The sequence below is a fragment of the Heterodontus francisci genome, chromosome 10 (genome assembly GCF_036365525.1).
Source record: "Heterodontus francisci isolate sHetFra1 chromosome 10, sHetFra1.hap1, whole genome shotgun sequence".
Taxonomy (NCBI): Eukaryota; Metazoa; Chordata; class Chondrichthyes; order Heterodontiformes; family Heterodontidae; genus Heterodontus; species Heterodontus francisci.
In genome coordinates, this window is record NC_090380.1 from 81,106,309 (window position 1) to 81,130,433 (window position 24,125).

Consider the following 24,125-nt stretch of genomic DNA (forward strand, 5'->3'; position numbering starts at 1 on the left):
GTCAACTTTTGCCAGTTCGGTTTTGCCGCTTTACTTTGCATGGTATCTTCAACCCAAACAGTTCATGGAGCAGCTTCTGTTTACTCACTAAAGTGGAGGTCTTTCAGTCTTCCTGCAGATCTTACAGACATTCCTGCTGTAGGTAACTGGACATAATTTACCAAAGCAATTATTGCTGGAGCGACCCCTATAAGTTACTGCAGGCTGTTAATTCCCTCACACCAAATGGTGAGCTTCCAATCAGAGGCAGTACTGTTACTGGGAGCTCATCTGCAATATAAATGGAAAATGTGACTGGGTCAGCCCACTTGACTTTTGACAGGTGCAAATCACACTCCTCCATTATTTAAATCAGGTTTTCGCCTGACCAGAAAGAAAATCTACATTAGCATGTATCTGTTGAAAACTTGAACAATAAAATAAACAATGGCGTGAAACTCACTTACATGAGCACTTTATAAGTGAATAGCCCAGAAAAGTAACTGAAACCCAAGCTGTAAAACATTATATCTAACTGAACAGCTGAGATTAAGTTGCTGTTCGTCTCAGAGCAACAATGAAGCTGTGTGATGAGTGCTTTTCTGTTTTAATCATAGCTTTTTATTTGGTTGTGGTGTTTGATCGGCACAGACTGTAGAAGATGTATCGGGAAGGAAGCTTGGGTGAGAGGCAGCATCAAGTTGGAAGGATGCAGCAGCAAATTGGGAGGATTGAAAGTTTAGTAGCTAGCAGAAGACAGCAGCAGTATGGAGGTGTGAAAGAGGTAGCAGCAGGCCTTGTGGAAGACAGCTGACAGAAACAGGTCATGAGGGTTAGCGGGATCTGTCAGTAGTGCAAGAGAGCAGCAGAACACGGCGATAATAATAATGGGAAAATCGCTTAGGTAAATAAATAACTGAATCCATCTTGATAGTAAATAGCATATTCATTTAAACAGGCTCCACTATATTCAGGGATGGGTAAAGCAGATGCAGTTAACCTTGCCCAAAGAGATGACACTGCCAGTGGCCATTAGGGTGACAACAAACTTCAATTATAATGCCTCCAGCTCCTTCTAGGCTACCACAGCCAAAATCAACAGATGCATCAAAGACATGCAGATGTTTTATTCAAGAGGGTGAGCACTTACATCTCCTTTCCCACTGACCATAAAACAGCGGCTTGAAAGGGCGGCCACATTTTACTAGACTGTTGACTTTTCTAAAGTACAGGAGGTGACTGAGGCCCCCCCTATGGCCACCTATCCATATTGCAAAGACATACATGAATGAATGTGATTCTACTCTATCAACATCATGATCACCATATCATGCAAGCCAATGCCCACTTGCCAAGAAGCAGCCACGATGCTTTTATTTTGTGCCAATTATTTATGCCAGGTTCATCTGATTATTGAAGGCGACTGTCCAGGTGGCTCCTAGGAGATCAAGGCTATCATTTTCAGGCTTGGCCAATGGTGCCCTTTTCACAACCGTGGAGAGAACCTTACGGCAGGATTTTCCTGGGGCCTTCGGGACTCCAACGTCAGGACCAAATGGGGGTCCCAAGCCTGCACTAGCCGGGAGCCAGACTGAGCAAGCTATTTTCCCTCCTAATTGGCATGTTCGGAGGGGTGAAAATGATTAAATTTTTTCGAGGGGCGACACAGGCCGGTGGCCACTTCTTTGAGGGATGGAGCCCCTGACTGTAATGGTCCCCTCAGCCTGCTGCAGGGAAACTGCCTCCATTAAGGTGGCGGCCTCTCCAAATGGTGGGGGGGGAGGGGGCACTCCATCGCCAGCAAAATGCTGGTGAGCACTCTAAATGGCTCCTAATTAGAGCCTTAAATATGCAGATTGGTTGCCTGCCATCTTGCAGCAGGTAGCTGATCCGCATTCCTGCCCACCCCCGGGGAAACCTCTGCTATTTTTCCGGCCACCCCCCCCCACAACACATCCTGCTTCCACTCCTGCCACCCTGGGGTGGGAAAATCCTGCCCTTTGTGTCACTACAGAAGGGGCCATGGGAGCACAATTGAGCATATTAGTCATTCTGAAGCAGTATTTTGAATGTCTGCACACATCAGAGCATGAACAGCAATACAGCCCACACAAGATCGTCAGGACCATCGTTATCTGCCACACGCTCCGTAACATTGCCATACAATGGAAGAACAATGGAGGAGGAAAGGCAGATAATAGTCTCAAGGGTGTAGCTGCTAAACATCAGTGCATTCAGGAAGATTGGTATCCTAACTGCTATAAAAAGATACATTTAGCTAAGTGCCTGAGCTGCTCCTTTAAAGATATACAAAATAAAGTGGCCCAGAATACCTGCAGCAGTTTTGGGCTCAAATTCCCCAGCTGCTCTGTAAGACTCCCATCATAATTATTCCAATGCAAAAAACTAAGCGATTGTCAAAGTTTAAATTAATTTTAGCAATCCACAGATAATCCCTAAATAGCACATAGCAGCAGTTTCCAGTATAATATCTTGCTATTTTAATCACAAGGGCAACTCCTGGTTTAACCTGGGGCTGGATTTAGAGCTGGCGGCAGGGGTCTTGCCCTTGGGCATGAAAGTGGGGGTGGGGGTGAAACTGCTTTGGTGGTCAGTGAGACCTGGGGCTGTATCTTGTCAGGGGCAGCCACTGCTGTCTGGGGGCCCCTCCATGGGCCAAAGAGTGCTCAAAAAAGAAGGTTTCCCCCCTCCCCCCGCCTCCACCCGGAGTCCGCTGGGAGGCCCAGGTGTTTTTTCAGATTGGTACCTTTTGAGTTGTTGAGATGAACCCACCTCTCCTCTGTCCATCCTGATTTATCTCAAAACCATTTCAACATATCCATTTCTTGCCCAAAACAATGTCTAATCAAATAACTTTAGTGCAACTGATAATTTTAATGAGCACCCATTCTTTGTCACCTTATTAATTATTTCCAGCACTCCTGATGCCTCTGGCCTCACCTCTGCTTCTCCTAAGTTTGAGATGGTTAGCTGCTGTGTTCATCTAGGAGCTTTGGGGTCTGAGCTGATCTTTTTCTCTGGGTAGCTGAATCCTGAGGGGAACTTGCTATAGCCTACATCTCCCGAGATGCTGCATGGCTCATGGTGGCATTTGAGGAGCCTAGCAGGTGAGCACACATCTTTTATTGTCCTAAGATATGGTATTATCATGGGAGTGCATAACTGAATGGCCACTACTATTGGACCATGGTTCTGCATGGATATACATCAGAGGGAAATTGGAAGAGTGTTACCAATCAGATTGATAAAATCTGAGGAGGAGATACTTTTGTGGATTTCTGCCCAATAATTTGAAGGCTGGAAGAGATGGCTCTCTCGATTCTGGTACAAACATCTCACTGGCAGCAGTCAGAATATCCATCATAGAAGTTGATATGATGATAGGATGAGATGAAATAAAGTATGAGGAGGCGTGTGTGGAGCATAAACACCAGCAGACATCACTTGAGCCAAATGACCCGTTTCTCTCGTGTAGTTTCTATATAATTCTATGTAATTGAAGCAAAATTCTGAAACACTGGAGCAAAATAATTTCTAGATTTTCTATGCCCATGTTTCCTTGTGGTTTGCTCATGCACAGTTCTTCCTTGAGGTTAAACAGAAGCAGAAATAATCATTTTTCCAATTGACTCTTCCACAAAACTCTCAACCTCTCGTGCCCATAACTAAGGAACAAAAAAAACTACTGATAATATGCAGGCTAAACCTGATATATAGTCTAAAGTTGACCAAGTGGCGAGCTTCCTCAAATGCAAATGTGGCAAGACGTAGATCACCCTTACCTTCTCAGCCCTAGCACGAAATGCCTTACTTCTTAAGCTTGTCATCATAATAGTAATCCATCATCATTGGGAAAATCCTCGTGAATCATTTCTATTTGTTTTATAGTCTTGCTATAAATGTGGGCTGCAACCTGTGCACAATAGTCCAAGTGTAGCCTAATGAAAATCTATTATTTCTAATATTCGGACACAATATTATTGACTTTACAAAATCTTTGCTTACCTCAATAGTTTTCACTCCACCCTAAGTCCATTATGAGGTACCTCATCAAATAGTTTCTGAAAGTCAAGTTATATAAAAGCAACCACATTATCAACATCAGCCAATTCTGTTGCATCCTCGATGCATTATAATAAATTTGTTTGGCAAGAAATACCTTCCAAAACACCTTTTTAAAAATTCTTTGTGGGATGTAGGCATCACCGGCAAGACCAGCATTTGCTGCCGAGCCCTAATTGTCCTTGACAACTATATGACTTGCAAGGCCATTTCAGAGGGCAGTTAAAAGTCAACCAAATTGCTGTGGGTCTGAAGTCACATGTGAGCCAGACCAGGTAAGGACAGCAGATTTCCTTCCCTAAAGGACATTAGTGAAGCAGTTAGGTTTTTACGACGATCGATGATAGTTTCATTGCAGCATTGGTGAGACCAACTTTCTATTCCAGATTTTTATTAATTAATCGAATTTAGATTCCACTAGCTGCCATGGTGGGATTTGAACCCTTATCCCCAGGCCATTAAAGACAGATGGTGGTGTAGTGGTAATGTCACTGAACCTGTAATCCAGAGGCCCAAGCTAATGTACTGGGTACAAGGGTTCAAATCCCACCATCACAGCTGGTGGCATTTACATTCAATTAATTAATAAAAATCTGGAATTAAAAGTTAATTTCACTAATGGTGCCATGAAACTAACACTTCATTGGTTTGGAATCGTTACTTTTATTTTATATTTGAATTAATTCTTTCTAATAACTTGCAGTACTTTTCCAAATATAGATGCAAATCTAACAGGTTTACAATTCTGAGGATTATACTCTAAACCTTTTTAAAAATTGAAACGTTGGTTATTTTCCAGTCTTCCATTATATTTAATGAACTGTGAAAACTTCCCTTAGTTCTTACCTTAATTTCCTTTCTTGGATCCATTCCATCTAGCTCTGTTGCTCATGAATATTCAGTCCCACCAGATTCTTTTAGTAACATCCTGAGGAGGACTCTTACGGTGATGCTTTATTCCAAGTTTTACAAGATAATAGGGGAAATTAACTACAAATATTTCCTTCTAACAAGTTAAAACTTTCAGTACAAATAATTTGTATTTTTAGTTAAATATTTGTTTTATATAGTCATTTTTATGTTCATGCTCATTTTCCTCAATGGAAGAAAATTGGTTACAATTGTATTTTTTGAAATTAAGAGAAATAGTGGGATCAGTATTTCGAGGTATCTTGCAAATATGCCACAGGTTTCTTACTGTATGCAACTAGTAGATTAATTTTCCTAAACTGAAAAATCATATTAAATACAAGCAAAGTCAAAACTGGCAACCTTTATGCAATACCAAATTCTCTTTGGCCTCCTTATCTCGAGAGACAATGGGTAAGCGCCAGGAGGTGGTCAGTGGTGTGTGGAGCGGCGCCTGGAGTGGCTATAAAGGCCAATTCTAGAGTGACAGGCTCTTCCACAGGTGCTGCAGAAAAATTTGTTTGTCAGGGCTGTTACACAGTTGGCTCTCCCCTTGCGCTTCTGTCTTTTTTCCTGCCAACTGCTAAGTCTCTTCGAATCACCACACTTTAGCCCCGCCTTTATGGCTGCCCGCCAGCTCTGGCGAACGCTGGCAACTGACTCCCACGACTTGTGATCAATGTCACAGGACTTCATGTCGTATTTGCAGATGTCTTTAAAGCGGAGACATGGATGGCCAGTGGGTCTGATACCAGTGGCGAGCTCGCTGAACAATGTGTCTTTGGGGATCCTGCCATCTTCCATGCGGCTCACATGGCCAAGCCATCTCAAGCGCCGCTGACTCAGTAGTGTGTATAAGCTGGGGATGTTGGCCGCCTCTAGGACTTCTGTGTTGGAGATACGGTCCTGCCACCTGATGCCAAGTATTCTCCGGAGGCAGCGAAGATGGAATGAATTGAGACGTCGCTCTTGGCTGACATACGTTGTCCAGGCCTCGCTGCCATAGAGCAAGGTACTGAGGACACAGGCTTGATACACTCGAACTTTTGTGTTCCGTGTCAGTGCGCCATTTTCCCACACTCTCTCTTGGCCAGTCTGGACATAGCAGTGGAAGCCTTTCCCATGCGCTTGTTGATTTCTGCATCTAGAGACAGGTTACTGGTGATAGTTGAGCCTAGGTAGGTGAACTCTTGAACCAGCAACTCTAAAAATAGCGCAAATGTATTTTGAAAGTAAAAACGGAGACTTCCATTTATCTTGCACTTTTCATTACCACAGGATATCCCAAAGCACTTTGCAATCAATGAAAAACTTTTGAAGTGTAGTCACTGTTATAATGTTGGAAACATGGTGGCCAATTTGTGCACAGCAAGTCAAAGGCCTGGTTGCGTCTGCAAATGAGACCCAACCCAAGCCCGACAGAACCCCATCAGAGCCTGAGCCTGACCTGGCCCGAGTCCTTCCATTTTTTCCCGCGCCCGACCCAACCTGCCCCGGCCATCAGTTAACCTACCTTCCGTTTTTCACTTTGTTCCTTACCTGCACAAGCTTAAAATAACTGTAACAAAACCACCTTTAAAGTCCAAAAAGTAAATTAACATTATAGTCACTTATCTGAGGTGGTGATAGAGCATGTCCGACCCGGCCTGACCCAACCCGATCCCGAATGCTGGACCCGGAAGTGCGACCCGACCTAACCCGAACCCGACACATGTCGTCGGGTCCCGTTGGGTTTTGGTCGGGTCGCACTTCCGGGTCCAGCATTCGGGCCTTTACAGCAAGTTCCCATAAACAGCAATGTGGTAATGACCAGATCATCTATAAATATTGGCCAGGACATAAGAGAAAACCCCATGACTCTTCTTCAAAACAGTGGTGTGGGATCTTTTTCATCCACCCGAGGGCCTCGGTTTAACATCTCATCTGAAAGATGGCACCTCTGACAGTGCAGCACTCCCTTAGTACTGCACTGGAGAGTCAGCCTTGATTTTTGTGCTAAATTCTTGAGTGGGAATGAAAATCAAAACCTTCTGACTCAGAGATAAGTGTGCTACAAACCGAGCTACAGCTGACACTTAACAATTTGTGGCAATAGTAGAACTAAAATATATTCCATTATGGTATTCTTTCTTAGACAAGACCCTTTTCATTTATAATAGTATTAATTGGGTTGTAACCTTGGTGTCATATTTGATCGCATATCTACCCCAGACTAAGACTGCTTATTTCCAACTCTGTGACATTGCCCAACCTCACCCCGCCGCAGCTCATCTGCTGCTGAAACCCTCATTTATGACTTTGTTACCGCTAGGCTTGACTATTCCAACGCATTCCTTGCCAGTCTACCATGTTCTACTCTCTGCAAACTTGAGATCATCCAAAACTCTGCTGCCTGTGTCCTAACTCGCACCCGGTCCTGTTCACCCATCACCCATGTGCTCACTCACCCACATTGGCTGCTGGTCTGGCAATGCCTCCATTTTAAAATTCTCATCCTTGTTTTCAAATCCCTCCATGGCCTTGCCCATTCTTATTTTTGTAATCTGTTTTCAAGCCTAGAACCCTTCTCCAATTCTCGCCTCTTGAGCATCCCCAATTTTAATCACTCCACCATTGGCAGCCATGTTGCAGCTGCCAAGCTCCTAAGCTCTGGAAATCCCTCCCTAAACCTCTCCGCCTCTCTATCCTCCTTTAAGATGCTCCTTAAAATCTACCTTTTTGACCTCGCTTCTGTTCATCGGCCTTAAAGTGGCTTGGTACCAAATTTGTTTGATAACGCTCCCATTAAGTGCCTTGGGACATTTAACTATGTTAAAGGTGTTATATAAATACAGACATTGTTGGAATAATTTTTGTAACATTTTCTCACTGTGTTTTGCTTCTGCCTTTTGGAGCATTGCTTACATATTTCTAATAATTTGAAAAAGAAATTTGTCACTTGCAGTAGTCAGTGTTTGCATTTCTCATCCCATCAGTCAAGACTAAATAAGCTTTTCACTGGTATACAGCTTCTGAATGTTGCAATAACTTTGGTTAATTTTCTGTATTCTATCAACTCCAACAGATGAGATTCCAAATGGTAGAGTTTACTTCAGTGGTTCGGTTCATCTGGTAAATACCTTGTTCAGTTCTGCATTAACAGACAGCAGATCCAATGAGTTCATAAACTTAGCCAATCAGGCCGAGGAACCAGTAAGTAACATATTGTTATGCACGGTTTGTATAGTTTTTTTCATTTATAGGCACAATCAACCTTAAAGCGGATCAAGAAGTTACATGGCTATAAATGAGAATAGTAACATTTAAAAATATTTAAAACTATAATGGGTAGAGTTTCTGCTTTGGACGTAATTGGTAATCTGGGTGCAAATTGTGTTTAAAATTGTGCTGGATTTTTGAAGTGAAGTTATGGTTCAAATTTCCACCCAAATTTATTTGCATAATCACAAATGCAAAGTCTTCCATTAGCCAGCACTTTTAGGGGTGCATAACAGAACATAATTGTTTATTATTTTCCTTGCATCAAAAAATATTCATTGATGCATTTAGGAGTAGTAATCTGGTGCAGTTTTATTAATGCAACTGAAAATGGGTTTACCTCAAAAAATAAGCATTTTTAATAAGAGTCTTGCCCACTATTTGTAAGTAACCTGAATTTAATTTGCTGAGAATGACTTTAAAAATTTATGCTGAACTATTTACCAGTTTCATTGGTGTACACTAGTTTGTTTCTTAATAAATTAATAGTTTTTTTTATTTCTAAACTTTTAAATGGTGCCTACTAGTGCCTTTGCATTTTTTTTTAAAAAAAAAGCTTAATTTGAAGAGCCTCCTTGAACAGTCGCAATAGGGAGCAATTGTTATTTCAATCTGATGGCGTGGCCAGTTTTGTGCTTGGAGTCAGTTTCAAGTGTAATTTTTTTTTAAAAACCAGTGTTAAAGATTGTGAAGACTCAATTTATGCTCAACATAACCTGCGCTTGAAACTCCTTGATATTTTATGCTCGTTTGGTCAATTTTAATGCAAATTCTAGACAATAATTTTCAAAATCTTAAATATATTACATTACATTTTAACAGCTACATTATTCCATTCCTTTCAATGAACATATTTTATTGCAGAGAAAAAGAAATAATGAACCCTCATTAAATATATGTGTTATTAATAACATTCTCATTAGCATGAGAAAGTAACTTAGTCATAGTTAGGCTCTAAGATAATTACTTAGAAATAACTGGGAGGTAGAATAACATAGTCAGCAGTATTCAATTTATAGTTTTGGTTTATTTTGTGTGTTTGGCAGTTGGCTGAGTTGTTCAGAAGATCACAGTTGGCACAACGTTTTGTCAGCATCAACGTCGTCTCCTTTAGGTAGGAATCCATTTCCTTAATGTTCTTGTAAGATAGTTTTCTCCTCAAATCGAAAGCTTTTTTAGACTGTTCAGATGTTAATTTGTTAAAAATCTCTGAATGGATGATGGAAATAATCTGCTAATGATGCATTCCCCTTCACTGAATCCTAAAGCTGGGATCATGATGTATTGAATATGTACAAATATACAGTTAAAATCCTGGCCTTTGCAGTTTATTGATGACATTAGCCTTTCATTCTTGGGCAGCAAGAGATTCCTTTCAACAAAAAGTAATGGAAATCCTAAGAGGATATACAAAATTGACATAATTACTAAAGCAAACTTTAATGGCCAACAAATAATCTTAACAACAACGGCTGTATTTATGTAGCACATTTTGTGGTGAAAAGAATTCAAAAGAACTTCACAAATGTGTGAGGAAAATAGACCCTGAACCAAGGAAACTAAGATGATGAGGAGGACTAAAAATTTGATCAGAGTGGGTTCTAGGGAGAAGAGGGAGGTGAAAAGGCATTGGGGTTTACGGAAGGGATTTGTGAGGGCGAGACCTATGTGACTGAATCATCAAATTGTAAAATGATACACTACAGAAGAAGGCCATTCAGTCCATCAAGGCATGGGACAAAGGGAACTGGGGATGAACAAGAAGACCAAGTCAGATGAATGGAGAATTTAAAGGGGTTATTGTAGAATGTTACAGAGACAGGGAGGGACAAGACCTTGGAAAGATTTAGACATAAGAGTAAACATTTTAAATTTGAGATGTTGAAGGACAGGGAGCTATTGTAGGTCTGTGAGGAAGGGTGTGGTGGCCAAGTGGGACTTGGTGCAAGAAAGAATATGGAGAGCAGGGTTTTGGATAAGCTGAAGTTTATGAAGATTAACTAAAATTGACATTTCATTCTGCCATCAAAGGTTATTTGTAGCTAATTAACAAATACAGGTGGGAGAGCATCCCTTCTGATTTGTCCTTTACAGTGAAATCTGTGATTTCTGTCCCACAAAGTACTAACAGCAGTTTGAAAGTACTCTGATTATAAGCATTTTAGTGTAGTCTGCAGACCTTATAGACAATTTTTTTTAAATTGTAAAAAAAAAATCGATGAATGAGTTGTTACAAGAAGTGCTTTAAGTTTGAGCAACAGTAGTGTTATTAATATAAAAACAGAAAATGCTGGAAATACTCAGCAGGTCTGGCAGCATCTGCGGAGAGAGAAGCAGCGTTAACGTTTCAGAACTGATGAAAGGTCTCAGACCTGAAACTTTATGCTTCTCTTTCCACAGATGCTGCCAGACCTGCTGTGTATTTCCAGCATTTTCTGTTTTTATTTCAGATTTCCAGCATCCACAGTATTTTGCTTTTATTATAGTGGTATTATTAATGATTTTCACAAGTAAACAATTCTCACTCTGTTTGGCTGAATAGGTTTTGAGACATTGATCAACTCTAGATGCAAATGTTTTGTTTTTTGCAACGGCGTTTTCTCATGGAATTTATTGTGTATCTTTTTCACAGTGAAGGAAGTGTTTTCGCTTATTTTATGATTACATTCTCTGTGGGGAAAAACAGACTTCTCGAAGACAACAAAGTCCTACATGCAAATGATGTGGTTAAGGTATTGAATAACTACCTGAGGACAACAACTGAATCCAGCACTGCTACAGAAATGCTGGGAAAGTTGCATATAGACATTAATTCCATTAACATTTATGGTATGACATTTTCCTATAATATTAGTTCTCATAATTAGAGATGGGATGCCAGTTATTGATCATAAATTTATATATTTGAGGGATTGGGGACATATCAACGTATCTCCATTTGCAATCAGCACATGTATATAGATTAAACAAAGAAGAACACTGCGTCAATCTCTTGCACTTATCATATTAGATCCTATTTCTCAGTTGAAGGAGACTGCAGAGGTAGAGACGATCTTCAAACTTGTATTATAATTATGCCTTTAGAATGTATTACATTAAAGGGGTATTTTTGTTCCCTGTTCAAGACAGTGGCCGAGCTTTTACGGCAGGGGGCCATAAAATTGAGTGGGAGGCAGGGGGTGCCATTCCCAACACCTTCCTGCCCCTGCTGCAATTTTACACAGGGCAGCAGTGGCGAGAAACGGCTCACCCACCCCAAGCCAATTGAGGTCCTTAAATGGCCAATTAACTGCCACTTAAGGTCCTCCTCCTGCCACCACTGGATTGTTCCTGACGAGGCCCCGAAACTTAACTGGTTTCCAGGCTGGTGTCCCTCTTACTTCTGTCGGCTGGGTGCAGTCCCAGCAGTGGCAACAACTCCTGGTGGTGCTGCTGGCGTGTTGATTGGCCGGCAGCTCCATTAGGCCGGACTTCCTGCCTCAAGGAGGTGAATGTCCAACCCAAGGTTAATTAAGGGCCTGGGGAGCGAAAAATCCCGGCGTGGCTCCCCAGGCCCAGCGGAGGCGGGCTCGCACCCAACTTTTCGGCCGGTGGGCAGGACCTCCCGCCCAACGTAAAATTCCGTCCAATATATCAGATTATTCTACAATGATGTGATTGATTTTATAAATCATCATGTTAGAGGTCAACATGGTGTACATTAAACTATAGTTTCAGAGTTAAATGGTTCCAGCTGTTTTAAAGATTTCAGTGTACAAACCCCCCAACCCTATAAATATGAAATATTAGTAATCTTAATAGTAATTCATATGTTTTGAAGTGTTCATTCATTTTGGTAGTTTAGACCATTTTGAAATTTATTGCTAATGCTTTTACTTCCAACATTCTGTTATAGAAACAGAACGTGACGAGCATTCACTCTTCTGGGAAGAAGGTACACAGCCTTTTAAATAATTAAGTTCTAGGCAACTTTTCTTTCTGCTTAACTTGAAGCTTTTGTGTCAATAGGACAATAAAGAATCAGCAAAATGTTGGCAATTATAGAACCTGTTAACACAGCAGTGAATGTAGCTCAGGAAGATTCAGATTGGTGACAGAATTACAAATGTAATCTAGTTTTATCTTTTGCTATTTCAAAGTAGATGCACAAGATAATTTTTAAAAAAATTCTATAAATTGTTTTAAATATATTCCAAGAACTGTTTACTGCAAAATTTGAATTTCTGCTAGAACCCTCATACACTGAAGTAGATATTCAAAAGAAACAATTTAAATCTTACAAACAATATATTGTTTTGTTTGATATAAGGCAATTTGACATCAGTGCCTTAAATGTAATTCCTTTGCATTTCTTTAATCAATCTCCTAGTGGCTGGTCCATTTAATTTTTGGTGCTTCTTTGTGCGTGTAAAAAGGTCTAAACATGGGTTACAACACTATGACTGCTGTGCAGTTCCGTGTACATTTCTATATGCTGTGCTGTACTTGCGATATTTTGTCCAAAATATGTGTTGTTTGATGCCAGTGACTGAGTTGTACCATGTTCCACCAATGAGGACTCTTTAAATTCTAATTATTATTGGTTTTGTTATTAAAATTAGTGTAAAAAAAAGCTACACCCCTTTTCTTTCAATTCAATTATCCCACTATTCAATAACGAGAGAACAGATAGGATGGCCACCTGAGAGAAATAGACTTACAGGGCCAAGTGGATTGAGTGGGGAGTGGGACTGACTGCATAGCTCCGAGGAGAGCCGGCATGGACTTGATGGGCTGAATGGCCTCTTTCTGTGCCATAAATGATTCTATGATTCTATTCTATGACTCTATGATTATACAAATATGAAAAAGCATATTTCATTAGACAAGACAATTATCATGAAAATATCTTCCAAATAATGCAGTTACAGCTTTTTTAAAGAAATGTTAGATATTATCAATTAGGAATTAAGAAAACACAGCCCTCTGTGCTCATTCATTACAACACTTCATGTACAATTTGCAACAATCATGGATTCCAGCCAAATTATTTAAACCCTGGAAATAAATGGCTGCAACATCCAGTTACGTAGTGCCAGTATTTTCGGCACTATGGCTGCTGTTTCCCTCCAAAATGGCGACCATGCCACATGCACACATTTCTGGAGCGGGCGATTTGTTGCAATCTGCTGTATCCTGCACAAATCCGTCATCATGAGGGCACAGGCCTTATCATCAGGTATATGAAGAGCCACTGAGCAGGAAGAGGAGGAGAAAAGGGAAGAGGAGAAGCAGGAGGAAGGGAGGAGGCAACCAACACAGTCCTTTTCTGGCCGGGCAATCCATGATTGGCTTGTCTGGCTGCGGAACCAGTGAATGCAGTCCCAATTCCCCATTCAACAACAATCCCACACCCTATTTTCCCTTAGATACTGACAGCGTCCTCTTGGCCACAATGCTGAAATAATAGCCACTACAAAGCGAACATTCCAAACAATGCATTACCCTTTCCCCTTGCCCTGGCTGCTGGCCATTCATGCCCAGTGTCTCATCATGTGCGATCCTGCCACTAACCTAGCCTCTAAAGTACACAGTGTAAGTATCTGAGCTGGTGGCTGTGAGTGTGAGAGCGAATGACGCTGTTTCTTCATCATCAGTCTCCTCCTTCCAGCACCTCTTGCTTCTGAACCATTGCCTGGCTAGGTGACAATTCTGGGTATCTGAAGGGACAAAGGCACAAGGGTAAGGTTGTTGTGAGGGGAGTCAGTGAAAACAGGAGGTGCATCCTTAAACCATCTGCAGTGTGAAAATCAGAAGAGATTGTGGGAAGAGAAGGAAGTAGGATATGAGAAGTAGGATTAGGCATAAGTATACCATTATCATCAATGGTTTCAGTTTCGCTGCTGGCCACGGCCTCAATCATTGCCGTTTCAATGATGGTCAGCACGACCATCTCCTTGAGGGTAATGTCAATGCAGCCATGCCTTTCATATGAACATACGAACATACGAATTAGGAGCAGGAGTAGGCCACTTGGCCCTTCGAGCCAAGTTCATGGCTGAACTGAATACTCCACATTACCACCTACCCCCGATAACCTTCCACTCCCTTACTTATCAAGAATCTATCTACCACTGCCTTAAAAATATTCAAAAACTCTGCTTCCACCGCCTTTTGAGGAAGAGAATTCCAAAGACTCACAACCCTCTGAGAGAATTTTTTTTTCCTCATCACTGTCTTACATGGGCGACTCCTTATTATTAAACAGTGACCCCTAGTTCTAGATTCTCCCACAAGGGGAAACATCCTTTCCACATCCACCCTGTCAAGACCCCTCAGTATCTTATATTTTCAATCAAATTGCCTCTTACTCTTCTAAATTCCAGTGGATACAAGTCTAGCTTGTCCAATCTTTCCTCGTAAGACAGCCCACCCATTACAGGTATTAGTCTAGTAAACCCTCTCTGTACTATCTCCAAAGCATTTACATCCTTCCTTAAATAAGGAGACCAGTACTGCACACAGTACTCTAGATGTGGTCTCACCAATGCTCTATATAGCTGAAGCATAGCCTCCCTACTTTTGTATTCAATTCCCCTCGCGATAAACAATAACATTCTATTAGCTTTCCTAATTACGTGCTGTACCTGCAGACTAACCTTTTGCGATTCATGCACTAGGACACCCAGATCCCTCTGCATCTCAGAGCACCGCAATCTTTCACCATTTAGATAATATGCTTCGTTTTTATTCTTCCTGCCAAAGTGGACAATTTCACATTTTCCCACATTATACTCCATTTGTCAGGTCTTTGCCCATTCACTTAATCTATCTATATTCCTTTGTAACCCCCTTATGTCCTCTTCACAAGTTACTTTCCCACCAGGGCCTGTTTCTGTGCTGTATAAGTCTATGAATCTATGAGTCTCTATGACTCTATCCTTGTGTCATCAGCAAATTTAGCAACCATACCTTCAGTCCCTTCATCAAAGTCATTTATATAAATTGTAAAAAGTTGAGGCCCCAGCACAGATCCCTGTGGCACACTACTCGTTACATCTTGCCAACCAGAAAATATCCCATTTGTGCCTACTCTGTTTCCTGTTAGCTAGCCAATCTTCTATCCACACCAATATGTTACCCCCTACACCATGAGCTTTTATTTTCAGCAATAACCTTTCATGTGGCAGCTTATCAAATGCCTTCTGGAAATCTAAGTACAATACATCCACCGGTTCCCCTTTATCTACAGCACATGTAACTCCCTCAAAGAACTCCAATAAATTGGTTAAACATGATTTCCCTTTCACAAAACCATGTTGACTCTGCCTGATTACCTTGAATTTTTCTAAATGCCTGGCTATAACGTCTTTATTGATTGTTTCTAACATTTTCCCTAAGGCAGATGTTAAGCTAACTGGCCTGTAGTTTCCTGCTTTCTGTCTCCCTCCCTTTTTGAATAAAGGAGTTACATTCACTATTTTCCAATCTAATAGAACCTTCCCCGAATCTAGGGAATTTTGGAAAATTAAAACTAACACATCAACAATCTCACTAGCCACTTCTTTTAACAGTCCTGGTTGAAGTCCCTCTGGACCTGGAGTCTTGTCAGCCTGCAGCTCCAACAGTTAGGTGGTGCTGCCTCTAGTTAGATGCCACCTTGTCCTGGAAGAGGGAGGGAAGTGTGCCAGTGAGTGTGGTGCAATATGTTTGGGTGATTTGCCTGTCATGATTGAATAACTGGGAGTGTGTGCAAGCTGTGAGATATGGGTGTGAGGCTTGCAGTAGTGCTAAGTGTGTGAAGGTGAGGTGAAGCTATAAATGTGAGTTATGAGTCGTGATTAATACAGATTGCTGGTGGGTGAGTGAAAGGGAGTATGGTGAATTGAGCAGTGTGAGAGGCTAGTGGCTCAGGTGTAAGGATATGGCAGTTGAAGCTGAATTCACTGACCTTGACCACCCATGTAAGGTTATTAAGCACCTTCTGGAACTGCATCCAAGTCTTCGGGGCTACATTGCTTGCATTGACCGCAATGGCCATCTGCTCCCATTGCCTTCTCAGAGATTATCTGGAGGGCCTCCTGGCCCCACTGTAGATAGAGGACATCTCTCCTCCTGTCCACCTCCTGCACCAAGGCCTCCAGTCCAGAGAACCTTGGAGCACACTCCCTGCCCTGTTACACCATTAGCCAGTTTTCCTTCTTCTCAGAATGTCTTCCCCAGCTACTTCCAATACCTGTTCCAGCCAGAGTGCACCTCACCTATATGTGATGCAATCTGGCTTTAAGTAGTGTAGGCTACTTTAAGAAGTGCTCGCGTCACACGAACCTGAACCCCATGCTGAGGTGTGCAGCCACTCGACAGCATGATTAGCACTGGGCTACACGCAGCTGTCATGTAAATCAGCAGGCAGCATGAAGTTTACATCCTGCTGCATCGGAAGGAATGGGTGCGGGTTAATTGTGGATCATGATTCCCATACCCGTTGTCAGGACATGTCCGGTTTTGCCCCATATATATTATTAGTTCCAAATTTATATTTTGCTAGTTTCAACATGTGTTCCCATGCCCTACTATTCCAATTAAATTTGAAATAGTGTTCCATATTTACCTTCAGATGCTTGGGCAGGTCATGGGACATCTTACAAAACAGCTGTACCAGTGTCTTCTGGATAATTATAAGTAGCTGCATAACTTTGGCACCCAGAGAGGCCTAACATTGAAGCAGTCGTACAAAGTATGAAAATAACATGCTGCACACGAATGACAGTATTGTTATAGTATATCGTGATGATGCGCTGGAATGTGAATGAGTGAGCTATTCTGGCTGTCCACTGAAGGCAAACTCCTGCAGCAGGCTCAATCTGAAGCTGGCACTTGAATATTTTGAGGCCTGTCTCAGAAAATTCCCTGGTGAGCCTTGCACTGTGATTCCGCCACTGTTATCTAAATCCCTGGAATGGATATGCCTGTACTAGTGTTTGAAATAGATAAAATGAATTAGTGACATGAGTGATGGCTTCTTCTGTGTCCCTGTAATTGATATTCCAATAGAATTGAGTTTTTTGATATAACAGAGAGGATTGATGAGGACAATGCGGTTGATGTGGTTAATGGACTTCCAAAAGGCGTTTGATGAAGTTCCGCATAGTTTGACAGCAAAGTTAAATTTCATGGAATAAAAGGGACAGTGGTAGCATGGATACAAAGTTGGCTGAATGACAGGAAACAGAGAAACAGAAACAGTAACAGGTGAATATTTGTTTTTCGGAATGGAGGAGGGTATACATTGGGATCCCCAGGGGTCAGTACTAGGACCACTGCTTTTCTTGACATTCATTAATGACGTACACTTGGTGTGCAGGACACAATTTCAATATCTGCAGATGACACAAAACTTGGAAATATTGTGAACTATGAGGAGGATAATAATAGACTTCAAGAGGACATAGGCAGACTGGTGGAATGGGGAGACACATGTGTTACGACCAAGGCAGGAGGAGTGCACTGTTCATTCTAGTCCCACTTCTCCACAGGTCACAATGTATATTTAAATTTTCCCACTTACCGATATGGTCAATCATATACTTTATTTTCCCAGAATAAAACACACTAACCAGGTTTCTTTAATAAACAACAAAATTATCAGTTTATTCTAAAACAAGTCTTAACCAGTGATGCAGTAAAGAATACAAACACAGACTGAAATATTAAAGTTCCCTTTTTACCTTAGCCCCTCACATTCACACACATATACCGGTTAACTGGAAAAATAAAGGGATTTTTGGTTTTAGATCTCTATTACAGACAAAAAAACACTTGTGCGGAAGACTTGGTGATTTTTGAAGAAACAGCAGATGAGATATGTTGTGTTCCAAAACTGGCATACAGTCTGGCCTCTGAGTACATGCAGACGGTCACTGGATCTTTTAAAAAAGTTCATTTCGAGCGGCGTTGAGAATTAATTTAGCAGGCATTTCTTCAAAGGCAGGAGACAAGATGAGTTGACACAGTGCACTTCTCAGGGTCTTTTAGACAGGTGCTGGAAAGCTGATCTGTGTTGTGATCTTCTCTCCTTCCTTGGAACTTCTCTTCTCTCCTCAGAAATTCTCTCCCTTTTTATACAATTCAACCCTAACTCAAAGCAATTCAAAAGCGAAACCGACAACAGGAGGTCAACCTTTTTGACCTCCATCAATCTTGACCTGTCACTTCTTTGTAAACAACTTCTCCAGGTGTCAAAAGTTCTCTAAAATAAAAGCAAAATACTGCGGATTCTGGAAATCTGAAACAAAAACAAGAAATGCTGGAATCACTCAGCAGGTTTGGCAGCATCTGTGGAAAGAGAAGCAGAGTTAACGTTTCGGGTCAGTGACCCTTCTTTGGAACCCGAAGAAGGGTCACTGACCCGAAACGTTAACTCTGCTTCTCTTTCCACAGATGCTGCCAGACCTGCTGAGTGATTCCAGCATTTCTTGTTTTTGTGTCAAAAGTTCTCTGTTGTTTATTGAGCTGGAAGTCAGGTGGTTTCACAGAAAGGCTTGTTTTCCTCACAAGACCTCTCAGTGCCCCTTTTAAAAAACATTTCCAGGGACTGTTTTTCAAAGTCAAGTGGCCTTTACATGACATCCTTTGAAAATCCCAAAGTTTAGCATTTCTTCAATCTTTCAAACATGAATCCTGAAAACATATATCTAACAAAACACAGAGGAACTTTCGTAACACCCCCATTCTTGGAGGAATTAAATGCCATTTTTAAATGCGTTTCATTACAAAGGGTGGAAAAAATAGAAGATGAAAAATTTTAAAACATACTTTCACACTGATACTCATTAACTTTTCTTGTAGCTAATAGAGTTCTGCTTTGTACCATCTTTGCACTTAAATAACTCAAAGCAAAGTTAGCTTCTGGATAAAGTACCTGCAATCACATTATTTTGTTCCACAATGTGGATAATCTTTAAGTGATAGGCCAAAATGGTAAACTCCATCGGAATAGTCCGGCATTCTGGTTTTTGAATTTTTCCACAAAGGCTAAGGGGTTATGAACAGTACATAGCAGTGTCTCTCTGTAGTCATGGCAGACATAGACTTCAAAATGCTTAAGAGACAATAATAGACTGAGGATTTCTTTTTCCACCGTTGAATATATTTTTTGGTGTTGATTTAGTTTTTTTGAAAAGTATTTGCATGGAAATTACAGAGAGGTGCAAAAATTATAGGGTAGTTATAATGGGGGACTTTATCCAAACATAGACTGGGATAACAGCAGTGTAAAGGGCAGTGAGGGGCAAGAATTCCTAGATGTATTCAGGAAAATTTTCTACAACAGTATGTTGCGAGTCCAACAAGAAAGGAGGCGCTGCTAGACCTGGTTCTTGGGAATGACGTGGGCTAAGTGGATCAAGTATCAGTAAGAGAGCATTGAGGGGATAAGTAATCATAGTATCATAAGGTTTCGGCTGACTGTGGAAAAGGAGAAAGAGGAATCCAGCGTAAGAATAATTAATTAGGGGAAGGCCAACTTCAATAGGGTAAGAACAGAGCTGGGGCAAATAAATTGGAGTCAAAAGCTGGCAGGAAAACTGGTAGATGAACAATGGGCTTCCTTCAATGAAGAGATAGTTCGGGCACAGCCAAGGTATGTTCCCTCGAAGGGGAAAAGAAGGGCAAACAAATCCAGAGCTCCCTGGATAACAAAAGAGGTAGAGATTAAGATAAAGAAGAAAACGTGTGCTTATGACAGATGCCAGGTAGAAAATACTGATGAGAACCAGGCTGAATAGAGAAGGTCCAGAGCAGAAGTGAAAAAGCAAATAAGAAAAGCAGAGAGACAGCATAAAAAGAGACTGGCTGCTAGCATTAAAGGAAATCCCAAAGGTTTCTATTGGCATATAAATAGTAAAAGGTGGTAAAAGGAGGAGTGGGGCTGATTAGGAACCAGGAAGGGGATTTATACATGGAGCCAGAGGGCATAGCTGAGGTATTAAATGAATACTTTGCATTTGTCTTTACTGAAGAAGAAGATGCAACCCAGGCAATGTTGAAAGAGGAGGCAATTCAGCCACTAGAAGGGTTTAAAATTGATTAAGAGGATGTATTAGATAAGCTGTCTATATTTAAAATGGATAAGGCACCAGGACCAGATGAGATGCATCCAAGGATACCAAAGGAAATGAGGAAATTGCAGAGGCACTGGTCATAATTTTTCAGTCTTCCTTAGACTCGGGGGTGGTGCCAGAGGACTGGAGAATTGCAAATGTTACACCCTTGTTCAAAAAAGGATGTAAAGATAAGCGCAGCAACTACAGGCCAGTCAGTTTAACTTCAGTAGTGGGAAAACTTCTGGAAAGATTAAGTCGGGACAAAATCAATAGTCACATGTTAAATTCGAATCAATTAAGGAAAGCCAGCATGAATTTCATAAGGGAAAATCATGTTTAACTAACTTGCTGGAGTTTTTTGAGGAGGTAATAGAGAGCATGGATGAGGCCAATGCTGTTGATGTGGTATACATGAACATTCAAAAGGCGTTTGATACAATGCCACACAACAGACTTGTGAGCATATTTGTAGTTCATGGAATAAAAGGGCCAGGAGCAACATGGATACGAAATTTGGCTGAGTGACAGGAAATAGAGTAGTGGTTAATGGATATTTTTCGGGCTGGAGGAAGATTTGTAGTGGTGTTCCCCAGACATCAGTGTTGAGACCCTTGCTCTTACTGATATATATTAATGAGCTAGACATTGGTGTACAGGGCACAATTTCAAAGTTTACAGATAATACGAAACGTGAAGGCATTGTGAACTGTGAGGAGGATAGTGTAGAACTTCAAAAGGACATAGACAAGTTGGTGGAATGGGCAGACATGTGGCAGATGAAGTTCAATGCAGAGAAATGTGAAGTGATTCATTTTGGTAGGAAGAAATTGGAGGGACAATATAAAATAAAGGGTACAATTGCAGGAGCAAAGGGACCTAGGTGTATGTGTGCATAAGTGGCAGGACAGATTGAGAGAGTGGTTAATAAAGCATATAGTATTAAATGGGGAATAGAGTATAAGTGCAAGGAAGTTATGTTGAACTTGTATAAAACACTCAGCTGGAGGATTGTGTCCAGTTCTGGGTACTGCACTTCAGGAAAGATGTGAGGGCATTGGAGAGAGTACAGAAAAGATTCAAGAGAATGGTTCCAGGGATGAGGAACTTCAGTTATGAAGATAGATTGGAGAAGTTAGGACCATTTTCCTTGGAGAAGGGAAGGCTGAGAGGTGATTAGTTAGAGGTATTCAAAATCATGAGGAGTCTGGACAGAGTAGATAAAGAGAAACTGTTACCACTCGTGAAAGGATCATGAACATGAGGGCACAGATTTAAAGTATTTGGTAATAGAAGCAAAAGTGACATGAGGAAAAACTTTTTCACACAGCGTGTGGTTAAGGTCTGGAATGCACTGCCTGAGAACGTGGTGGAGGCAGGTTCAATTGCAGCATTCAAAAAGGAATTAGACAGTTATATGAAAAGGAAGAATGTGCAGTGTTACGGGGAGAAGGCGGGGGAATGGAACTGAGGGAATTGCTCTTTCCGAGAGCCAGTGCAGACACGATGGGCCAAATGGCCTCCTTCTGCACTGTAATGATTCTGTGATTCTGTGATCCCACTGGACTTTCTATACCTGATTCATCATCTTGTAACAGGATGGAACCAACCCCCAGGTCTCTAGCATCAATTGCTACCTTGAAGGGCTTAGTGAAATTTGAAGCAGCCAACACTGGTTCATTAATCAAAATGGCTTTCAGCCTCACAAAAGATGCTTGGCACTCCCCTGACCACACTACCTTTATTTTATTTTTCTGTCAATGGAGCAGTGACGGTACTGAAATTTGGTACAAACTTGCGGCAGAAACCACACATCCCAAAAACCTCATGATTTCTCACTTAGTCTTAGGGATAGGGAACTCCACCAATGCTTGTACTTTCGCAGTTCTTGGCAAGATTTGTCCTTGTCCTACTATATGCCCGAGGTAGGTCACTCTCACTTTCGTAAATTCATTTTGGGCAAGGTTTATTACTAAATCAGCCGATTGTAATTTCCTAAACAGAGCTTCTAGTAGTCATTCCAACTGTCACTGTGTACCAGCACATCATCAAGGTAAACTACACAGTTAGGAACACTGGCTACCACTTGGTTCATTAGTGTCTGAAAGGTTGCTGGGGCATTTTCTAGCCCGAATGGCATCACTCGGCATTGGAAACGACCGTCTGGTGCGACAAAGGCTAATATTTCTTTAGCTCGGTGTGTTAAGGGAACTTGCCAGTATCCCTTTAACAAATCTATTTTTGTAAGAAACGTGGCACTGCCCACTCTGTTAATACTGTCTTCCAAGTGAGGAATTGGGTAGGATTCTGCTTTTGTTACTGCATTAACTTCTATACAGAGTCTAGTTGAACCGTCAGGTTTAGGCATTAATACTACTGGGAAACTCCAGCTGCTTTGACTCTGTTCAATTAGGTGGTTTTCCAGCATGTATCAGATTTCTGCTTTTGCCTGGACCTCTTTCTCTGGACTTAAGCGATAAGGATGCTGTTTTACCCCTACATCCACATCATGTGTAGCTAAGGTTGTACAACCTGGATTATCCCTACAGACTCTTTTAAATGCTGTGAGTAGCCTTTTTAAGTCTTCTCATTGGTCTGCATCTAAATATGAAAGCATCGTGTCCAATCTCCCCAACAATTCAGTATTAGCTAACCGGCTAGTAGGAGGTTCAATTTGAGAATTGTCTAGGTCTCCTTCTGCCTCATCCTCATTATCCCTTTCATCCTATACTGTCCCTACTACCTGACATACCTGTGCTTGCTTATCCTCCTCCTGGCGATGATATTGTTTTAAGATATTGATATGACACAATCGATTCTTTTTCCGGAGATCTGGGGTGTCAATTAAATAATTTACTTCATCAATTCTCTTGACCACTTTATATGGATCACTGAACTCTGCTTTCAACAATTCACCTTGTAAAGGCAGTAATACTAATACGTCAACCCCTGGTTGAAATGTTCGCGTCTTAGCATGCTTTCTGCCCATTTCTTCATTGTTGTTTAGGAAGCTTTAAGGTGTTCCTGAGTCACTTTGCAAGCTCTTGTGAGCCATTCCCAGAATAAGAATACATAATCTTGTATAGAAGATTCATCCCTCTGTTCTAAAAACCTTTCTTTAATTAGTTTTAGAGGACTCTTATCTCATGCCCATAAACTAATTAAAAAAGACCAAAACTGTAAGACTCATTAGGTGAACCCCTCGTGGCAAACAAAAGAAATTCTAGTCCTTTATCCCAATCATGGTGATATTCATAACAGTATGCCCTGATCATTGTTTTAAGGGTCTGAAGGTACCTTTATAAAGCTCCTTGTGTCTGTAGGGGATAAGCTGAAGACTTTAACTGTGTTATACCCATATTACGCATAACTTCCTGAAAAATGTTAGACATAAATTGGAACCTTAATTGGAATGAATCTCAATCGGTAATCTATATCTAGTGAAGAACTGGGTTAACATCTCTACCACTACCTTAGCAGAAATTGTTCTCAAGGGAATGGCCTCTGGTAACCCAGTGATAGTGAGTATATATTGGCGTTCCGCTTTTGTTTTCGGTAAAGGTTCTACACAGTTTACCAACACCCTACTAAATGGTTTCCCAAAAACTGGTATGGGAATTAGAGGTGCGGGTTTTATGACAGGTTGCAGTTTTTCCCACAATCTGGCATGTATGGCACGTTTTACAAAATGGCACCATGTCGTTGGAAAGACCTGACCAGTAAAAACATCGACTTATACTTGATTTGGTCTTCCGGATCCCCATATGTCCCGCTATAGGAATTTCATATGCTATCCTTAATAGTTCCTGGCGATAC

The 24,125-nt window shown here is 41.2% G+C and overlaps 1 protein-coding gene across 1 annotated transcript in view; it reads left to right on the forward strand.

Annotated features, from left to right (window-relative positions):
• Window positions 1-24,125, forward strand: part of LOC137374572 (suppressor of tumorigenicity 14 protein-like) — a 189,135-nt gene that overhangs the window by 36,529 nt on the left and 128,481 nt on the right. The window contains exons 3-6 of the mRNA XM_068040870.1: window positions 8,036-8,163; window positions 9,276-9,343; window positions 10,862-11,058; window positions 12,125-12,163. Of these exons, the coding sequence (XP_067896971.1) occupies window positions 8,036-8,163; window positions 9,276-9,343; window positions 10,862-11,058; window positions 12,125-12,163 (432 nt within the window). The remainder of the gene's footprint in view (window positions 1-8,035; window positions 8,164-9,275; window positions 9,344-10,861; window positions 11,059-12,124; window positions 12,164-24,125) is intronic.